Below are 21,571 nucleotides of genomic sequence, written 5' to 3'. Positions count from 1 at the left end.
AGCCTGATCTACAGAGTGAATTCCAGGACAACCAAGGCTACATATTGAAACCCTGTCTAAAAAAATAAACAATTTAAAAAGTAGTGGTCCTTGGAACAAGCTCACTATCCTACAAACAATAGTAATAAGATGAACATTTTTAATTCGGTGAAATCTGGAATGCCTTTCCTGCTTAACTGTTTTGCAGTAGAACAAATTCCTTAGATATCTTTGACCAGGTAGCCCTAGCTACTACCCTGGAACTTGCTATGCACACCAAGCTGTCCTTGAACTGACAGATCTGCCTATCTCTACCTCTTGACTTCTGGGACTAAAGGACACCTGACTAAATAGTTCCTAAAAAGTGTTCACTCTAAATTGTTTTAGATGTTTACCTGATGGATCAGTTCAGAAAAGTCATTTCTAAGTAAACATAAAGACCCAAGAATATGTTAGAGTTTTGAGAGTAAATTATGTTACCAGATGTGTAAGATGAATCTTAGGGGCTGGGGATTTAGCTCAGTGGTAGAGCGCTTACCTAGGATGAATCTTAGGAATTTAAGGGAAAACAAAAACCATATTTTTTTAATTCAAAGAATCAAAAATAGCTACAGTTGACCTTGAATTTCTGATCTTCCTGCTACTTTCTGAGTGCTAGGATTATGGGTATGTACCTAGTTTGATATGATTTTATATTGTGCTAGGAATTGAACCCAGGGCTTCAGGCATGGCTAGGCAAGCCGTGCTACCAACCAGACTTTATCCCTAACCCCTAGTTTTTTGTTTTTGTATGTGTGTGTTTGTTTCTGTGGGTGCACATATATGGTAAGAGCACTATATAGTTCATGTGGAGGTCAGACATCAAACTTTGGGTGTTCCTCAATTACTATTACCACCACTTCCCTTTTGAGACAGGGTCTCATTATGTAACTGTGGCCTACCTGGAGCTTGCTTTGTAGAGGTTTGTCCTCAAACTCAGAGATAGATCTGTCTCTGTCTCCCAAATTCTGGGTATAAAGGTGTGTGTCACCACAGCTTGAATGTTGTTACTTGCTTACCGTTTTTTACATCTTCATGAGCCCATATGTCTTTCATTAACCAGATGTTCCAGATTAGGCTAAATTGGCTGATCTGCTGTCCAGTTTGCTCCAGTGTCTGCCTGTCCTCACATCCCCAGAGCTAGGATTAGCAGACATACTGTCACACCTGGCCCGCCCTCCCTTCCTCCCTTCCTTTTATTTTCTTTCCTTTTTTTACAGACAAGAATGTTGGGGGTTGGAATTTGAGTACCTCCACCCTCCCCAATTTGTCTTACTAATACTTTACTGTAGGTTACTTGTGTGATGGTTTAGTAGCTAGTGAGTTTTAATTATTTTTTTTATATTTATTTAATGTACATGAGTACACTGTCGCTGTCTTCAGACACACCAGAAAAGGGCATCCGATTCCATTACAGATGGTTGTGAGCCACCATGTGGTTGCTGGGAATTGAACTCAGGACCTCTGGAAGAACAGTCAGTGCTCTTAACCTCTGAGCCATCTCTCCAGCTCTAATTATTGCTGTAGTCAGTTTTACTTAAAAAGACATCTCAATGTATGTCTGTGTTTTGTCTGAGTATGTGTCTGTATATCTTGTTCTCATTTCATGCCTAAGAAGGCAGAAATGAGTGTTGGACACTTAGGATTTCAAGTTAAAGATAACTGCTATGCGGGTCTGGAATTGAACCAGGGTCCTGTGAAAGAGCAGCCAGTGCTCTTAATCTCAGAACCTCTCTAGCCTCTGTTTTGTTTTTTAAGATAGGGTCTCTGTAAATAGCTTTTGGCTGTCCTATAATTCACTATGTAGACTGGCCTACACTTGAACTCACCTAGATCTACTTGCCTCTGCCTCCATAGTACTAAGATTAAAGGTGTGTGCCACAGTGCCTGGCTCTGGCTCTCTGTACTTTGTGTGTGTGTGTGTGTGTGTGTGTGTGTGTGTGTGTGTGTTATCAGAATGCAGTTTTAAGAGTTGGTTCTTCTCTCGTTCCACCAAGTGAATTCCAGAGATCCATCTCATGTTGCCAGGCTTTCTTTGAGCCCTTTGATTGGCCACTGTAGTCATTTGGTTTGTTTGCATGCCAATTGTATGCAGGTGCCTGTGGAAGCTAGCAGAAGGTATCGTCATACCTCTTGGAGTAGGAGTTACAGACAGTTATGAAGCACTCCCCTTGGGGGTTAAAATCCAAACTCAAGTCCTCTGCAATAACAGCAAGTGCCCTTACCCACAGAGCCAACTCTCCAGTTTCCTTGTAGTCAGTTTTAGTGTGTAGTTCTCGCACCCTAAAAGGCTGTAATGCAGATTTCATTGTTCTGTGTCTAACTTTTTAGGTAATTTGGTGCTTGCTAAACCTGTGATTGTGAAAACTTTAGGATGGGTATGTCAAAGTGTATATTTGGAGCAGAATTTGTACATTTTATCTTAGTCACAAGGCAGAGAAGTAATGGGATTAATGTTTTAGATGTGATGCTTTCATAAGTGATACGAAATGTCTAATGTTTCATGGTAATATATTTTGGAGACATAAGCACTCATTCTAGAATTCACCTCTGCTAAAAATCCATCCTACTTCGGTTCCTAGGCAAAATCCATAATAAAATAGATGTTTTTTATGGTTTGGGGTTGGGGGGGGTGCTAACAAATAGGGGCTGGAAAGATGTCTCTGTGCTTAAGAATGCTGGCTGTCTTTCCAGAGGACCCAGTTCAGTTGCCATCATCCAGAATGGCGCCTAACGGTCTTCTGTAATTCCAGGTCCAGGTTACCCGTCCTCCGTCTTCTGGCTTCTGTTGGCACTACATGCACCTGATGCACAAATACCCATACATAAAGTAAAACTAAATCTTTTAAAACATAAGAGGTCAGGGCTAGTATCATATACCTTTAATCCCTGTACTGAGGAGGGAGGGACAGCCAGGTCTTGATGAGTTTGAGGCCAGCCTGATCTACACAGTAAGTTATAAGATAGCCAGACCTACATAGTAAGACCATGTCTCCAAAAAAAAAAAAAAAAAAAAGTGCATAAAACCTGACAGTGTTTAGTTTCTTAATGTTCTTTTAATAAATGAAACATGACAGCCATTTCTCTTCAGGTGTAGAATGAGCCAAGGAGACTCAAACCCAGCAGCTATTCCACATGCAGCAGAAGATATTCAAGGAGATGACAGGTGGATGTCTCAGGTAAAGGGTAATAATACTTGAGGATTACTTAAATGGGCTGGATCACTTTGCTTGTGTCTGTGCACAGGCTAGCATGTGTTTGCATGCATGTGAGACCAGAGATTTGCTGTCTTCAGTCAATTGCTGTCACCTTACCTTTTGAAGAAGTGTCTGCTATGGATGCCTGAAGATACAAAAACTACCAAGAGTTGTGTTTTGTTTTGTCTGTATTTGGTGTTTTGATACAGGTTTCTCTGTGTGACCCTAGCTGTCTAGGATTGTTTTGTTTTATCATTGAGACAATAACTTCTGATATTCCTGTTTCTACCTCCCAAGTGATGAAATTACAGTCATAAAATGCCAGAGCTTGAACCCATTGCCTCATGGCATGCTAGTAGATTGAGATCCCCAACCCTGACCGTAGTGTTTAAGAACGTGAAATAACCTGTAGACCTATCCCTGAGACTAGATGGGAAAACTGTTGCCTGGCTATGCGATGGTGAGTTTGGGGCCAGCCTTCTCTATATTTAGTTTAGTTCCAGGACAGCCACAAGAACAAAAACGTAGTTTCTTAACAGGTATGATAGCACACGCTACCTAAACCTCAGTAGAGTGAGGCAGGAATACCAAGAGTTCAAGGCCAGCCTGGGCTACATAGTTAGAACCTGACTTAAGACAAAACGAAACAGCCACTAAGTAGTATGGCTGGATGTGAGTTTCAGAGATAGACTTTGGGTTCTAGCTGAGTTCTATTCTTAGAACTACAAAACCAACAAAACCACACTGATAAATAAATATTGTCTTAGTTGGGCATGTGGTTCATACCTCTAGTTCTGGTTATTTGGTAGACCAAGGCAGAAGGGTCACTCGAGGCCAGCAGTTTGAAGTTAGCTTAGGCAACTTCATTAAAAGAAGGGAGAGGGAGGGAACGTCTCAGACTTGCCACTGCTGGGTTACTTCTACTTATAAACTTGTATTAGACTGAAAAGGCCTGATCAGCTAAGAGTTTAACATTTGGACTACAGCTGTTTTCAAAGTATGTAATATATCTGAGGCTGTCGATGCTATCTCAAGAAGCTGAGAAGAAAAGAAAAAAGACTTAGGTCTTAAATAGATCCTAGTTTAAAGATAAATTTAGTACTTAACTCTTAGAGAATCCGAAAAGACTGAATATGGACTCAATGTTGGATGTTAGTGGGACTATTTTTTATTTTCTTGGTATGGTTTCATAAAAGAAGTCCTAACTTGTAAATGTTTGCTGAAATACTTAGGGCTAGAGCCCTGGGTACTGTGGGTCTGGAGAGATGGCTCAGCCGCTGAGAATATTTGCTACTTAATTATGAGGAGCAGAGTTCAGATTAGCACACAGTTGGGTAGTTCACAAAACACTTGAATCTTCAGCTTCAAGGTTAGGATGCCTTCTTGTGGCTCCCGCATTCACTCTCATAAACTCACATAAATGAGAGAGGGAAAAAAATAAGTTAGCACACACCTATCTTCCCAGCACACTAGGGAGAAAGACAGAATATAGAAGTTCAGGGCTAGCCTAGGGTAAAGATAATTTAAAAAAAAATAGCTCAATATATTTTTGACACACACATTTACTATAATACTAATGTATGTAGAGGCATGTGGATTTATTGAGTTTGAAACCCTTTTTTCTACATCTCGAGTTCTAGGCCAGTCAGGACCAACAGCAAAGGACCTGTTTCAGAAACAACAGCAAAGCCTTAAGTAATGTAACAAGTACATAGCTGTACAAAGAAAGAAGCATAGAGAATGTCCTAATTGGAGTTTGCATCAGTGTGGTTGCATAGGTCTGTGATTTCAGCACAGACACAGGGAGGAGGATTGCTGTGAGTTTTGAGGTCAGCCTGGTCTATGTAACAAGTTTCCGCCAGTGAGATCCTGTCTTGAAAGGTTTTTTGGGGGAGGGGGGGTGTTATATATATCTGTATCTATGTCTGTCTGTCAGTGGGCAATACTAAGGCATCTTGTTGGCCCCAAAAATGCTTTTTTCTTTCTTTTTTTAATAATATGAAACATTGTAGTGTTCCGGGTTTGTTAGAATTTTGAATATCTTGAACCTAAACCTAATAGAATGATCAGTATGATACAGGTAGAAATTAATTTGCATTCAACTACAGACAAAAGACTAAGCTGAAGCGTTAGGTGAACTGAAGAGGATGGGTTACTGTGCTTCTTTGTCTGGTTTACAGTACTGGGGATGGATCTCTGGGCCTTGCCCAGAAAGAATGTTTTGTAGTACCTGGTCAGACAGCTGCTCATTTTAGGCCAACAAATTGCAAAGGAAAGAAATACTAATTGCTTGTTCTTCTTTCTTTAAACAGCACAATAGGTTTGTTCTGGACTGCAAAGACAAAGAGCCGGACGTGCTGTTTGTGGGAGACTCCATGGTACAGTTGATGCAGCAGTACGAGGTAAAGTGGAGGGTGTCCTCGGCTCCTAACGCATGTCCACTGCTAACCTGTAGTCTTTGACTCTAAGCTGCCCTCATAGGCTGAGGATTCAGAGAAAGAGAGCCAAGTACATGGGAAGCAGATGTGCCCAGTGGGATGGTTGGTGTAGTCTGTTTGTAACAGAACTCTTTCTTGCTCACTTCAAGCAGCTTATTGTTTGCTGTATTAGCCTGGTGATGTCTGATTCTTAACATTGGTTTTGTCCTGCTCATGAGTCTCAGTAATTCATGTTTTTAACTTTCTAACGTAGTCTATATTTTTATAGTAGGTCTCCTCCCCCCCCCTCTCTTTCTTTCTTTCTTTCTTGGGTTAGGTATTCTTCCAAAGGAAACTTTAAAAAGAAATGCAGCTTTATTTCTTTTTGGTTTATTCATTAAAAAAAATTAGTTGAATTCATGAGAAGTGTTTATTGAGCTGACAGCTTGATTTGATGACAGTGTTGATATCTGTTAGTGGACATTAGAATATGCTGAGCTGGTTTTCAGCTGAGACTCAGTACTACAGTAAGCAAGGCGGACTTTCCAGACGCCTTAAGTGACTGACATGCTGTTGTCAGTGCTAACTAAAGAATGTGGAAGATTAGCTGGGAATGGTGGCACAAACCTTTAATCCCAGCATTCGAGAAGCAGAGGCAGGCAAATTTCTGAGTTTGAGGGCTAGCCTGTTCTACAAAGTGAGTTCTAGGATAGTCAGGGCTATGCAGAAAAACTTAGTTTTTGATTTATTAAATCACATTGCAATTGAATTTTTATTTCCAGTGATTTTTTGTTTGTTTGTTTGTTTAACTAAATCAAGTGTTTTATTTTTAGATATGGCGGGAGCTGTTTTCCCCACTTCATGCTCTTAATTTTGGAATTGGGGGAGACACAACACGACATGTTTTATGGAGACTAAAGAACGGAGAGCTGGAGAACATTAAGCCTAAGGTAATAAAGCTTACCTTAAAAGAGTATAACTCACCTCGAGTCTGTCAAGCACAGTTGTCTGAAGCAGTGAGAAGTTGCTTCTTTAAAGACCTGTGTCATGATCGCTCTTTGCCTCGTGCTTGGTTGTAGGAAACCTCATTGGTTGGGAACATACTGAGGCCTTACCGAGAACCCAATCTGTTTGCCTGGGTTGTATTGTGATTGTTAGGACTGTGTCCATTTGTAGGAGTAATTTGATACACAGCATGTGTGTAGTCTGGAACGTGGGCCTGGGCAGTGCAGTGGGGAGCAGGTCTATGATTCCTTTCAGGAAATGCTGAGATATAAACAAGTGTGCAGCCAAGTTCTCTGAGTTCTTCTGAAGACAGTTTGGGGCAGATATGAACAAACATCTGTAGTACCTTTCACATTATGATCACCTGCAGTTGGTGCACTGCATAGAATTCTTTCAACCCCTAAAGAGAAGGAAAACAAGAACCAAAGGAGAGTCACTAATGACAAATGCTTTCCCTGGGCATGGTGGCAGAGAAGACATTGTGAAACTCCCATCTAGTTCCATCCCAGGGCCTCCTTTCTTGAGTGCACTGTGTGTGTGCACTACAGGCTTTGCACTCCTGGGGTTGCTGCTACTGCAGTGTGCTTCCAACCACGGAAAAGTTTTACTGGGATAGGAAGCACTTTCTTAAATTCCTCTTTAAGATACTTGTTTGCCAGAAAGGTTTCATTCATATTTAATAGAGTTCATTGTTCTTTTCTGTGTACTTCATGGACTTTGTGAGATTAATTCTTTCTTGTTTCTCCCTGGTATAATTTTAGTACCTTTTAAAATTGTTTATATATATATATGTGTGTATGTGTGTAGTATATAAGTACACCGTTGCTGTCAGACACACCAGAAGAAGGCATCAGATCCCATTACAGATGGTTGTGAGCCACGATGTGGTTGCTGGGATTTGAACTCAGGACCTCTGGAAGAGCAGTCAGTGCTCTTAACCACTGAGCCATCTCTCCAGCCCTTTTTTGTTTGTTTGTTTGCTTGCTTGTTTTTTTGTTTTTCAAGACAGGGTTTCTTTGGGCAGCCCTGGCTGTCCTGGAGATCTCTTTGTAGACCAGGCTGGCCTCAATCTTACCGAGATCCACCTGCCCCTACCTCTGGCTCTCAAGACCTGGGAATAAAGGCATGCATCACCACTGCCTGGCTAATTTTGGTACTTAAATATTAATTTACTCATGATTTTTTTGAAATATAATATTAGGCATAAGTCATTGTTTTTTGTTTTTTAAGAAATTTGATTGCATTTATTTCATGTGTATGCATGTATGTGCCACAGTGCATAGATGTAGAAGTCAGAGGGTACCTTGTAGGTTTTTTCTTTCTACTACATGGATTTGGATATTGAACTCTGGTAGACTTGGCCATAGGTGCTTTACCCCCTGAGCCATTGCACTTGTATTTTCATTTTCCCAGTTGAAGTTTACCAATATCATCTGAGGAGCCCATTTTTAATTGTTTTTTTTAAGTTTTCATTACATTTTTACTTGTTTTGCTGTGTCTTCACATGAACATGTATGAGTGAACATACTGTGTGACACTGTAGAGGCCAGGAGACACTTGTGGGAGTTGGTTCCTTTCTTCCACCGTGTGGGTCCAAGGGGTTGAACTTATGTCTTTATGCTTTGTGACAAATGTCCTTACTGTTGAGCCATCTCACCTGTCCCCATTTCTCTGACTTTTTTTAAATATGCTTTTCATTTAAATGTTTTGATAGTCCTTTACTCCTTGGTCTTTACCTTCTCTCTCTTTTCCTTCTTCATTGTAGGTCATTGTTGTCTGGGTAGGAACAAACAACCATGAAAATACAGCAGAAGAAGTAGCAGGTGGAATTGAGGCTATCGTACAGCTTATAAACACGAGGCAGCCACAGGCCAAGATCATTGTACTGGTGAGTAGTCTTTCTAGGTAGAGAGTTGTGTCTTTAGATGCACTCAGAAATCTTTTAAAACTGTTGTCAGTCATCAAAACGGAGTCTTTCAGTGACGGCTGTTTCTGATAGTTGTTTGTAAATGTGCTGGTTAGGAGGAATGTGTATACAGTTACTCGTAGTTTCATTTTATCTTGTAGATGCTAAAGAGTCAGATCTTGAGGTGTGTCTCTGTCCGTCTGTCTGTCTGAAGACAACCTATGAGTATCAGGTCTCAGTGGACAGACAGTGGTGGTGCATTTCTTTAATCCCAACACTCGGGAGGCAGAGGCAGGCAGTTTTCTTTGAGTTCTAGGCCAGCCTGGTGTATAGAGCAAGTTCCAGGACATCGAGGGAGGGCCACATAGAGAAGTCCTGTCTCCAACTCCATCCCTATAGCCAGTGGAAAGAAAGAAAAATTAGTTCTCTTTTACCACTGTGTAGATGCCAGTGATCAAACTTCGGTCATCAGGCTTGGTGACAGCTTTTGCTGCTGAGTCATCTTGCCAGCTTCAGATCTTTGTTTTTCTTTCATGGCATTTAATTTGTTGATGAAGCTGTTGCGTTATGTACCTTATTCTAGACTGGTGTGTTGTGACTGAGAAGAAGCTTTGAAGAAACTTGTTAGGAAATGTTGTTGTATGAATGGTACAGGATAAATCCTCTGTAAATATTCTTGATTTTAAAGTGGATATTAAGGAGCTGTGAGCATGGATATTAAGGAGCTGAAGGTTTATAATTCAGTGGTAGAATATTTGCATAGTATGTGTATGACCTTAGATTTAATCCTCAACACCTTAAAAAATGAACCAAATTTAATAGAGATATTGATTATGGTCTTACTAATGCTGAAACATGAAACACTACAAGTGACAAATCTGATAGGGAAATGCTTATTCCTGACTTAGCTGATCCATAAGCTTCCAGGAATTCTTCTGTCTCTGCCTCCCATCTCAGAATAGGAATGCTGGGACTGCAGCTGACCCTGCTGTTCCTGGCTTTTCATGGATTCTGGGCAACCTGAGTACTTGTTCATGGGCAGTGAGTACTTTACCATTGAGCAATCTCTGTGGCCAGGAATTTAATGTCTTACTTTAGAAACAATTAAAAATCAAAGGGATAGGAGAATCAAACAGCATTCCTTAGTACTTTTATTAAGGGAAAATACATAAACTTTTTCATAATTAGTTAAATGTTTGTATGTGCTGTATAAACCTGCCAAGGCATGTGTAAGGAGGTCAGAGGACAACTTAAGGGAGTTAGCTTTTCTTCTACCACATGGTTTCTGGGGACGGAAGCTTGATCATCAGGTTTATGGGCAATGTCATTTCCCATTGAGCTATCTCAGTGGCTTTATTTTCTTCTCATTCTTGTTTCTAAATCTCAGTAGACATGTTACCCTGATGATGAGAATACCCATTCTGCCATTCTGTATGACGTGAGACCTGGAACAAAGTCTGTGATCATTGCAGTTGGTCATCTTCCCTAGTCCTCCTCCTGTCCCAGCCAGGCTTTGCTGTGTTAACTTTTTTAGTGTGTGACATACTAGGTGCAGAGCCCTCAACCTTTGTTTTCCTTTCCTTTTCTTTCTTTCTGTTTTTTTCTTTTTGAGACAGGGTCTTCTGTGGCCAGAGCTGGCATCAGACTCTATATGTAGCGGAAGGTGACATTAACCCCTACTGTGAGGAATACAGACATGTGTAATCACTCAGTCCCCCCTCAGTTTACATTTAACAGTAATAAGCTTGGTTTTAGGACTGAGTTCATCATTTTAAATGTTTAAGGTATGGAGAGAGATCAACCAGTGTAACAAACGGAGACTTTTCTGTGGCTTTTGGAGAAGTATAAAATCACAAGCAAATTGGCAACCAAAGCCCCAATATATTACTGAAAAAACTAGGGTAGACATGTACAAGAATATGCTTTGAATATATGTTTGTTTTTTGAAAAGTGTAACGATTGGCCCTGGAGCTCACGGTGGAATTTTTTTTTTTTTAAAGATTTATTTATTATATATGAGTACACTGTAGCTGTCTTCAGACACACCAGAAGAGGTCATCAGATCCCATTACAGATGGTTGTGAACCACCATGTGGTTGCTGGGAATTGAACTCTGGACCTCTGGAAGAGCAGCTAGTGCTCTTAACCAGCCCCCATGGTGGAACTCTTACTTTGCATTCATGAGGCCCTAGGATCATTCCCCAGTACTACCAAAATAAGTGAGGAAAGATTAAGTACCTACAATAAATCTGTCCTTGAAAGGAAACATCTTACAAACCCTGTAGGAGAAATTAGGGACGCAATATTAAGTTGCCTTTTGTGCCATCACTAGGTATCAGCCAGCTACAAGGATGACAGTGTCTGGCAGATAGGCATATATAATTGAATGGATAGTTCACCACTCTTTACTTTTTTTTTTTTTTTTTTTTTTTTTTTTTTTTTTTTTTTTTTTTTTTTTGGTTCTTTTTTTTCGGAGCTGGGGACCGAACCCAGGGCCTTGCGCTTCCTAGGCAAGCGCTCTACCACTGAGCTAAATCCCCAACCCCAGTTCACCACTCTTAAATAGGATTGGAAGAGTTAAAAGGTGTGTGGAACCAGTTATCTGTTGAAGACTACTTTTAGTTTTCATTGATAAAATCTTTTTTTTTTTTTTTTTGGTTCTTTTTTTTCCAGAGCTGGGGACCGAACCCAGGGCCTTGCGCTTCCTAGGCAAGCGCTCTACCACTGAGCTAAATCCCCAACCCCTCATTGATAAAATCTTGCTCTAGACGTGTGATATTTCTCATTACCATAGTAAAAAGACAGATATCTTGATTTGTCTGAAAATTGTATTAGATCACTAATATATACAAGTTAAAATTAATTTAGAATACATTTATCTTACCAGGTGTGTAATTTATTCATTTAATTCATTCATGTGTTTGATTAAGACAGCTTTGCAGCTGTGATTTTATCCTCCCAAGGCCCCCCTCCCCTCTTTGAGATGGGGTTTCTCTGTGTAGCCCTGGCTGTCCTGGAACTCGCTCTGTAGATCAGTGTGTCCTCGATCTTACAAGAGTTCACTGCCTCTGAAGTGCTGGGATTATAGGCATGTGCTACCGATGCTTCCAAGTCTCTCTCTGTAACGTATTAGAGTGCAGCTTTCTCTGGCATTGACAGGTGTATCTAAGCTATATTCTCCTGACAAGGCATATGGAAAAAGAATGAAAGGACATACTGGTTTTGGGAGGACCAGTGGGAGATATTTTAGTAATTGGGATGAAAGGCAGTAAGTTACTGAGCACAAAGTGCATGTGTTGTAGTATCATGGTGAAGAAGATGATGAAGGCTGTGGATGTGGCTCAGTTGATAGAGTACTTGCTTGGGTTCCATCTCCAGTACCACACAAACCAGATGTGATGATACATACCTATAATCCTTAGCGTGAGTGAGTTTGAGCCAGCCTAGGATTCATGAGACCTTGTCTCAGAAAACAAAGGCTGATCAGAGGAATATTTAGAATATAAATATTTAATAATCCTGTAATAAATATGAAGTGTGAGATGAGAGACCTGGGATGTTGGCGTAATAGTTGATATAAACTATGGACAGGGGCGAGACCTCAGGAGCATTTGGTCTGTAGGCGGAAGTTCAGTGGAATTCAGAAGCTCTAAAAGTCTTGACTAAAGTGATACTGGAAGTCATAAGTAAATAAAGAAAAACAAACAACCCTCTCTGTTAATGCTCTTCTATGCTCTACCCCAGGGTCTGTTACCTCGAGGTGAGAAGCCCAACCCTTTAAGACAAAAGAATGCCAAGGTGAACCAGCTTCTCAAGGTTTCCCTGCCGAAGCTTGCCAATGTGCAGCTCCTGGATATAGATGGGGGCTTCGTGCACTCGGACGGTGCCATCTCCTGCCACGACATGTTTGATTTTCTTCATCTCACAGGAGGGGGCTATGCAAAGATCTGCAAACCCCTCCATGAACTGATCATGCAGTTGCTGGAGGAAACACCAGAGGAGAAGCAGACCACCATTGCTTGACTGGCCCATCAGTGTTAACAGCATCCCAGCTTCCTCAGATCAGTTAGACCACTGGCACTACAGAATCCTTTCTTAAGGCACTTTGCATTGTACAATGTTCCTGGATGCTTGTATGTTTGAAGGGGAGGAGGGATTTAAATTGGTCCTGTATATAAAGGTTTGTTTGAAGAGAGGAGAAAAATTAGCCAAGGAAGATTCATTTGAAACCAGAAGGGGACTTTTTAGTTGTTTATGTCACACTTGTAGAATTATCACTGTTTTTCCTAGGACAACATCAAGCAAGAGTACAATATGAAGATTCTTTTCTTGGCCCTTTTTTCTATGGATTATGTCATGTGTGATAATTATCACAGCTACTTGGCTTTAAACTTATTTTTGGTCCAGTTTTAAGGTTCATGAGTTAGTATGTTGTGTTGTGTTGTTTGATTCATGTATGCTCGGTATTTTTATTAACATATAGCATCAGATTAAACATGCTTGTCACTCCAGTATGCGAGATGCTATAGTTACAAGTGAGTTTGTTCCTCTCAGTCTTAAGCAGTGGGAACAAGGTCTGGGGACTGGGATAGAGTTCTTACTGCTGCTGAATATCATGTCTGTAATAGACCCGTGCATGCAGCCTTTCCGCTTCCCCTTCATCTCTTCACAGGTGGGTTATTTACACCGCAAACTTTTAACTCATTTTTGATCTAGGACTTGCACTGCCGTCAGGACGATCTTACTAATGTATAACTCACTCTGTGGTGTTCTGTGATGTAGGGTCTGTGTAATGTTAATCATCCAGAGTTCTGCTTGTCATCATACCCCCAACCTGTTGTTTTCCTTTGTTTTGTAGGAGGTGGGGGTGGTGTCAAAATTGTTTCCCATTCCATAATGCCTGATGTTATTTCAAGTTTTATATTATTTTAAGGTGTATATGTTTGTTTTCGTTTTATATATATTATATATAAATAGATATATTTTACAGTACTGGAATCAAACCCGGGGCTTAGCACATACTAAGCAAGTGCTCTGCCGCTGAGGTAATCCCTAGACATGCTTGTTTATTTGCTTGTTTGTTTGGTTGGTTTTTTTATTGGTTTAATTCTTAAATTCTATCAGTAAAAAAATGTTTTTCCACGGGAAACAGTGAAACTGCTCTCACAATAGATGTGCTCTCTATGTCTTTTTTTTCCCCCCCTTTTGTTTTTCTTTTTTGAGGCAGGGTTTCTCTGTATAGTCCTGGCTATCCTGAAGCTCTGTAGGCCAGGCTGGCCTTGAACTCAGAGATCAATTGCCTCTGCTTCCCAAGCGCTGAAATTAAAGGCGTGTTCCCACCACACCTGGCTTTAGATGTGCTATCTTTAGTCTACTATTTTAGTAAAGATTAAACTAGGTTCCTTTTGTTGGTCTATGAGTCTCACAGTATAGCTCTGCCTGGCCTGGAGTTTGCTTGTAGACCAGGTTAGTGTTGAACTCACAGAGACCTGCCTGCCTCTGCCTCCTGAGGACTGAGAGTAAAGGCGGGCACCACCATGGAGATGGCTCACTGATCATTTAAGGTTCCTTATATAATTTAGTGTCTTGGTCGAGATTTCAAGAGAGCTCCTTACATTCCGTCTGGTTTGCTTGAGCTATGCAAACTGCCACTTGAGAAAATAATACATTATTGGTTGTCCATAAACGATCTACAAACATTTTAAACTGGACCAGGTTGGGGACTGAGGTAACTCATTGAATGTGCTCTACAATGCTTTTGCTCAATGGTCACATTCAGTAGCTCTGTGATCTAGGCTTTCTGTTCCTCTTCCAGAGCAGCCGACAGGGCTGTTAGAGGAACTCTTGGTTTGTGCTGAGACCCACCTGACGGAGAAAGATAGAAGTTGAAGTGTTTTTTCCCTGGTGAGCATCTGTGTAGAATTTAACACATATCGTCATGAATGTATCATGTCTTCATTAGCAACAGGAAAATACACATGGTCTTTACTAATATTGTCTACCACAGTGAAATTCCCTTTTATTTTTTTAGTAGCCTAAGTTCTTGAGTTTTTCAAGACATTGTTTTCTGAACTGAGTATAATTTTAGGAAGGGAGAGTTAATTAAGCCAGAATTTTGGGTGTAAAAAGAACATTTTGACCCAGGTGTTCCTGTGATCCTCAGAGAGTAGGAATATGGTCCAAATGAGTCCATTAGGTCACTCCTGCAGCATGCGCTTGTAGTTTCTCTTGACCAAGGATGAACTAGTCCTGTGATCTGGCCTTCAGCTCCTGCACATGTGGTTAAACCTCAGATGTTACTACGTTTTATACCTGCCAGAGCTCCTCAAGCAATAGCATTTGAGCCACTAGCCTTTTAAATAAAACTCTGTCCTATTGCTGACATGCAGATTCCGAGTCCACTGTCATTTCTTGCCAGGTTCATTTGTGCTGTTTTCGGGGGACAATGGTTGATCATTCTTTCTTTGGTTGACATCCCTGATTGCTTCAGTGACAGAACTGGTTAGTCTATGTGGTTTTTTAAGATGTGACGAGATCTACTTTGCTTTGGTTATGGGGCCAGGCAGTCAGCACAGGTGCTGCTTTGTTCCTTTTTTTTTTTTTTTTTTTTTTTTTTTGTAGGTGGGTGGTTTTCTTAGCAGAGTCTATATGTGTGTACCCTGACTGCCTTTGAACTCCTGGTGATCCTCCTGTTTTGTCTCCCCAGTAGTGGAGATACCGGCCCATTCCACTATGCTTGACTTGTTAGGCTCCTTTCCCGACATTTTTCTTTTGAGACAGGGTCTCAGTGTAGTACAGTCTGGCTTAGCATGTGGCCGAGGGTGACCTTGAACTCAGTCCTGCTGCTGCTACCTTCCGAGTTCAGTACTAGAGCCATGTCTCTACTGTGGCGGGTTGGAGACGCCCTGCCAAATGGATGGTGTGTTGCAGGTGGCTTGGGTGCCCTGGCACTTTAGATTACCATTGGCAGCGCACTGCCACCATGTCAGGTCTGCTAGGACTGTTGAGGACTTCTGTCCAATCCTGATGTTTCTGTCCAAACCTTCTCCCAGTAAGTAAGTCTTGGCAGCTCATGCCTTGTTCTTCAGAATTCTAACTCACTGTTAAAAAAAGTCCCAATTTCTGTTTGCATTTTCAACCCGACCACTTAACTCTGCCTGAAACCTGTCTGTGCTAAGGTGTGTGAATATTGCCAGTTTTATATTTATTACAGTGATGAAGAAACGAGAAGTAGGAAAGGGAGCATGGCCAGCTCCTGACTCTGAGCAGTTTGTATGGGAACAGTGAGTGGGGGCTTGCCTGTGGTCTTCCCCTCCAGGACCACTGTAGCAGGCTGACTGCACCTCCCCAGGGGAGCTTGTTACCATGCTTTGGCAAAGGCTTCTTGACTAGAATCCATTCTGTTCAGTGCTCATTTAATATAAAAGTCAACATTTCACTGCAAACCTACTGATGTCTTTCTGTTTCCTTTATTGTAGTTTAGATTCCAACGGAAAAAGCAGGGGTGGGTTTTCCTACCTTATAAACATAATGGATTCTTTGCTCATCTTATGTCCTCTGGAACTGAGGGTACCAAATTGACCCCATCACTTCTCACAGGGTAGGACACTAGGACAGGTGAGTAGTTATAAGTAATCCTGAGTAGATATATGAGAGAATGTTGTAGATTGGTCACAGTCTCCTTATATGGCCCTGCCTGGCCTGGAACTCAGAGACCTCTCTGCTCCACCTCTCAAATGTGGAGACTAAAGGTGTGCCCTACCATATCTAGCCTTACAGGTAACTAATAAACCATAAGCCAACCTTTTGACCCCATCTTTTAAGTTCAGTCTTTCACAGTCACTCATAGAATGGCCTATGTAGCGTTATTTCTCCGTTCTTCACACTAACAGTCACCATGATTTTACTGCTTGGGACAGTACCTCTTGTTACCTGCAGCTCACACTCAGATGACTTCTGGGTTCCTGTGCCCTCTGGGGAGAAAGGTTTCAGGATACCTTCCCAGGTGGTTTGTGTGAGCATAGCCCCATACAGCTGTTGGTTAGAAGTTTAGAAATCCAGGGCAGCCAGGAGTGTACAGAGAAGCCTTGTCTTGGAAAACAAAAGAAAAGAGGCTTAGAAATTGAATATTATATCCCCTCCCAGGTCATCCTGACTTAAATAGTTGAGCCCAGCTTTGAGCCAGCTCTCCCTGAACTCCTGCCCATGTGCTACTCATTGCTCTAGATTCTGAGGATCTAGTTGCCTCAGGTGAGGCTGCTAGGATCACAGATGTGTCTTCTCTCCTGGGTGAGGGGGCAGCTGCTTTGGTCTTTCCATTGCTAGTGTCCCCCTTTCCGTCCTAGCTTTTGTGTGGCTATAAAAATATTTACTTAAAGTACATTGTCTGGCTGTCTGACTTCCCACCTTCAACCAACACTAAAATTAAAACATTATGGAACAAAAATTTGTGCTAATAAACCTATGGGGTTTGGGGGACTACTGAGCTCTGTGTTAGCATGTCAATAAAGTCAGGGAAAGATGCAACATAAATTTAAAATCTAAAGGGAATGTGGAGGTTTACATGTAGTTAAATAGAATTCTCTGTATATCTAATCCTTCTAATACCCAAAAAGATGATGTTTGTGATGTTTGTGATTCAGGCTGGCCTGGAATTCCATGTGTAGCTAAGGATGATCCTAAGCTAATCACCCTGCTTCTGTTTCCCAAGTGCTGAGGGTACAGTGTTTACCACCACACCTAGCCAGAAAGATAGCTTTAAAGTAGGCCAGCTGTCTGCTTCCAGTGCCATGGGGTGAGGGGATATAATGATAGATGAAACCTCAGATGAGGTCTTATTCAGACCTCTAGAAAACAGGACTGCCTCCTTCGACATCCATCATATAGGTAAGGCTAGAATTGTTTTGCAGATAGTTTAGTCAGAATGTGTGCTGTAGACTGTCTTATCAGAACTGAAGGAGTGTCATCAGTCCCAGTATGACACATGATGATGCCAGTACAGGACATGAACCTTGGCCCCATTGCTCATGTCTGCCAAGCTGAAATGTTCCAGGCATTCTGTAAATGCTCTTAAGACTAAACCAAGGTGGTACTCCTGATGACACAGCACAGAAGCAGTAGTTACAGCTGGAAGATGTGGCTACAGCTTTCTGAGGCACATTCCCTTAACCACTCACTGCCATATTTCTGCATTGCTGCTACTGCATTAAAGTGCAAGCTACAAATGCTTATAGAAATAAGTTAGGATGGTTTTGTTTCTGACACATCTAAACATACATTTATTTATTTGTTTGTTTGTTTATTATGTATATATACATCATACAGCTTTCTGCCTGCGTGTATGTGCCTGCAGGCCAGAAGAGGGCACCAGACCTGATTATAGATGGTTGTGAGCCACCATGTGGTTGTTGGGAATTGAACTCAGGACCTCTGGAAGAACAGTCAGTGCTCTTAATCACTGAGCCATCTCTCCAGCCCGTTTCTGACCCATCTAATGAAACGTTTTTCACTACCCAAACTCACACAGGCCTTGCCTTTGTGGGTTGCCTAAAAGGCCCTTTTAGATTATTTTTAGATAAGGCCTCCTTGTGTTGTACAGGCTGGTCTGAGCCTACAGGAATTACAGAACAGACTTGGACCACTTGGCTCAACCTGATCACATTTTTACATAGCCATTCTGAATCAAAGATCTTTAGTGTTTGGCTGAACAGTGTTTGTCTGTGATACAGTATATTCCCATGTAGGCCTCTTGCCTTATTTCCTGGCTCATTTAAATTTAGCTCATTTATAAATAATTTTCTAAAAACAGGTTTTTGCTGTATAGCCCTGGCTAGGTTCAAACTGGCCATTTTGCCTCAGCCTCTTAGGTCCTGAGATTACAGATATGCACCACCATGCCTGGCTTACAAGAAGACATTAACACAGCATACTAATAAAGAGTCAAGTACAACAGCATGCTTGTTGACAGCTACTGGCTTACAAGGTCAGCCTTCCCTTAGCGCCCATGTTAGTGGCATATAACTTAAGTACAGCTGCTCAGGGCGAGACTACTGTCTGGATTAATGTTTCTGTCCCCTTTACTGGCTAGTCTTTTCCAACTTTTGTCCCATTTCTAGCTCTAGTCTGTCTTACTGCTAATGTCTGTGTTCTCATGATGTCCTCCATAAACTAAAAAAAGTGTTTGTTTGTTTATTTTTAAAACTACTTATATTTTTGAGTGTGAACACATACCACAGTGACCCACAGAGGTCAAAGGCAGCCTTTGGGAGTTGTTTTCTTACCACATCGGTTCTAGTTACAGGACTCAGTTCTTTAGGCTCTGCAAACTGCCTTTATCTGCTGAGCCATCTCCCAAGCCTACATAAATAAAAAAGATGCTTTAAGGCTCTCTCTGTTCCTAGTACAGTTTAGGGACAAGTACAGACCAGGCACTGAATAAATAAAAGAATGAATGAATGGACATTCTTTCTTTTTTAATATTCTAGCTTACTTTTTAAAAATATTTTTTTTCTTTTTTTTTTTGGAGCTGGGGACCGAACCCAGGGCCTTGCGCTTGCTAGGCAAGCACTCTACCACTGAGCTAAATCCCCAACCGTTAAAAATATTTTTTTAATGGATATGAATACATTGTACATCTTAAGATACACCAGAATCTGTTACAGATGGTTGTGAGCCACCATGTGGGTGCTGAGAATTGAACTCAGGACCTCTGGAAGAGCAGTCAGTGCTCTTAACCACTGAGCCATCTCTCCAACCCCCAGACATTCTTTCGCTATCATCTGGCTAGTAAATCAGAACTCAGGAACACAGATCTTTACCAGAGTACCCACTTCTCTCAGTGACGTTATACAGCTTCTGTGAAACTAGAGATTATTTTTCTAGTGATAAATAGAAATAGAAGTAAAATTTGCTTGAAGACAGAAGCAGGAAGGCAGGTGAGGTGGCTCAGTGGGTTAATGGCAGTGGCTGCCAAGCATGACCTCTCACATGGTGGAAGGCGAGAACTGACTTCTGTAGCACACACAAGCTCTTCAACACACAGACGAACATGAATCACTCAAAAATGTGGGGCCTGAGTTGGGGCATGGTGGCAGATCTCTTGAATTCCAAGACAGCCATCCCAGCACTTGGAAGAGGTAGATGGATCTGTGAGTTTGAATTGAAGCCACTGTGTTCTACGTAGTGGGCTCCAGGATAGCCAGAATTACATAAAAAGACCCTGTTCAAAACAAAGTCTGTGGGGTTGGGGATTTAGCTCAGTGGTAGAGCGCTTGCCTAGGAAGCTCAAGGCCCTGGATTTGGTCCCCAGCTCCGAAAAAAAGAACCAAAAACAACAAAAAAAAAAAAAAAAAAAAAAAAAAAAAACAAAGTCTGTGGCAGGATTGTGTGGTTTTGAGGCCAGTGTAAGCTGTATAGTGAGTTCTATGCCAGCCTGGGCTATAGAGTAGACCCTGCCTTAATTGAAATAAGAACAAAGAAGGGGGTTTTGCAGGGAGCCAAGCATGGTACAAGCCAGTTATCCCCAGCATTCAGGGAAGTACAGGCAAGAGGATCAGAAGTTCAAGGGCAGTTTAGGCTACATAAGACCCCGTTTCAAAACACAAGCAGAAAGACACAACACAAACATAATACCAAAATTTCTGAAACTTCAATTGTGTAATTAGAATTTAGTGAAAATTTTTACTGATGAAGCTTGAGTGTGTGTGGTGGTGCATAGCTTTAATCCCAGCACTTGAAGGCCAGAGACAGGCGGAAGTCTGCGGTTGAACCAATCTGGTCTACATAAGGAGTGCCTCTCTACATACGGAGGTCCAGGCCTGCCAAAGCTCATCAGGGAGACCCTGTCCTAAAAAGAAAAGTGAAGTAGAAGAGGCTAGACTGGTTCGGAGGAAATAAGGATTGTAGAAGAGGCTTAACTGGTTTGAAGATCATAGGAATGAGGAAATCCTCTCAGAGGCTTCAGGCCAGTTCAGTGAGAGAAGGTGTGAGAGGGGAGCCAGTGTATCATTGAGAACAAAAGGACTAGGACTGTAGAGTTGCCTGTGATCTTAGATGTACCAGAAATGGGCAAAAGCTCTTAGCAGCGTCCTGACTTACTAGGACAAGGCTCAAGCTTTTCTCAGGTGGAAGAGATATCGGCTGGTCTCTTGTCAGTGATCCTTAGAGGCACGGATTTGTACTAATGTATTATTTATACACTTGTGTACTGCAACCTGATACCCAGTCAGCCTTTCCTGGAAAGCTCTTTCAGTTCTGTCACATGGCCAAAGGGAACCAGATACAGGGACTGAGTGACTCAGTATGAAAGCTGAAGCCATAGGGAACAGAAAGTGACATCTTTCCCTTGCAGAAAACCCTGCCCATTTGCTCAGAGCAATTCACTCTCATTTCCCTTGCTAATTTTTAAAAATTCTTCCCCTTGCTCACCCCACCATCACACACACCCAGTACTGGAGATGGAATCTAGGCTCCTACTATACCAGGCAAGTTCCCTACTGCTGAACTGCAGTCGTCATAAGCCCTTTTGTGTTTTGAGACACGTCTTACTAAGTTATTTTCAGCAGGCCTTCTATCTGTGGTCCTCCTGCCTCAGCCCCTTGACTAGCTGGGATTCCAGGTCTGTGCCACCAAGCCAAGCTTCCCGTCCTGGTCATTAGTTAAGATACACACGAAGGCATTAGGACCATCTGTGTAGTAAGGACAACAGGGATGAGACTTGCATGCAGTGGGGTTTTAACTTGAATTTTCTGACGTCACACTCTACCTTTGGGATTTGAAGCAGTCTACATAGCTCACATTCGTCCTAAATTCATAATCTTCCAGCCCCTGACGCCAGGATGCTACAGTTAGAGGACAGTGTTAGAACATACAGCAGCCTTGCCTCTCTCGGTGATTGAAGAATAAAACCTAGAGCTTCACATGTGCTCGGCAAGTTTTTTATTTCAAATAACTTGGGGGTTTGTTTGTTTTTAAATGGGCTTGCCTTAGAGTTTCATTGTAATGAACAGACATCACGACCAAGGCAACTC

General features: G+C 41.7%; 1 protein-coding gene across 6 annotated transcripts in view; it reads left to right on the top strand.

Moving 5' to 3' along the window:
- Pafah1b2 (platelet-activating factor acetylhydrolase 1b, catalytic subunit 2) overlaps positions 1-14,931 on the top strand; it is a 52,023-nt gene extending 37,092 nt beyond the window's left edge. For 5 of the 6 annotated variants that reach the window (XM_006242958.5, XM_039082082.2, XM_063266075.1 and 2 more), the window contains exons 2-6: positions 3,110-3,197; positions 5,528-5,617; positions 6,466-6,582; positions 8,403-8,525; positions 12,288-14,931. In XM_006242958.5, the coding sequence (XP_006243020.1) occupies positions 3,117-3,197; positions 5,528-5,617; positions 6,466-6,582; positions 8,403-8,525; positions 12,288-12,566 (690 nt within the window). In that variant the 5' untranslated portion in view covers positions 3,110-3,116 and the 3' untranslated portion in view covers positions 12,567-14,931. The remainder of the gene's footprint in view (positions 1-3,109; positions 3,198-5,527; positions 5,618-6,465; positions 6,583-8,402; positions 8,526-12,287) is intronic. The other variant, NM_022387.3, reaches the window with a different exon arrangement.
- Positions 14,932-21,571: the final 6,640 nt, after the last annotated feature.

This window comes from Rattus norvegicus, chromosome 8, assembly GCF_036323735.1.
Source record: "Rattus norvegicus strain BN/NHsdMcwi chromosome 8, GRCr8, whole genome shotgun sequence".
NCBI lineage: Eukaryota > Metazoa > Chordata > Mammalia > Rodentia > Muridae > Rattus > Rattus norvegicus.
The sequence above is the reverse complement of the archived record's forward strand: the minus strand, read 5'-3'. Positions and strand labels throughout refer to the sequence as shown.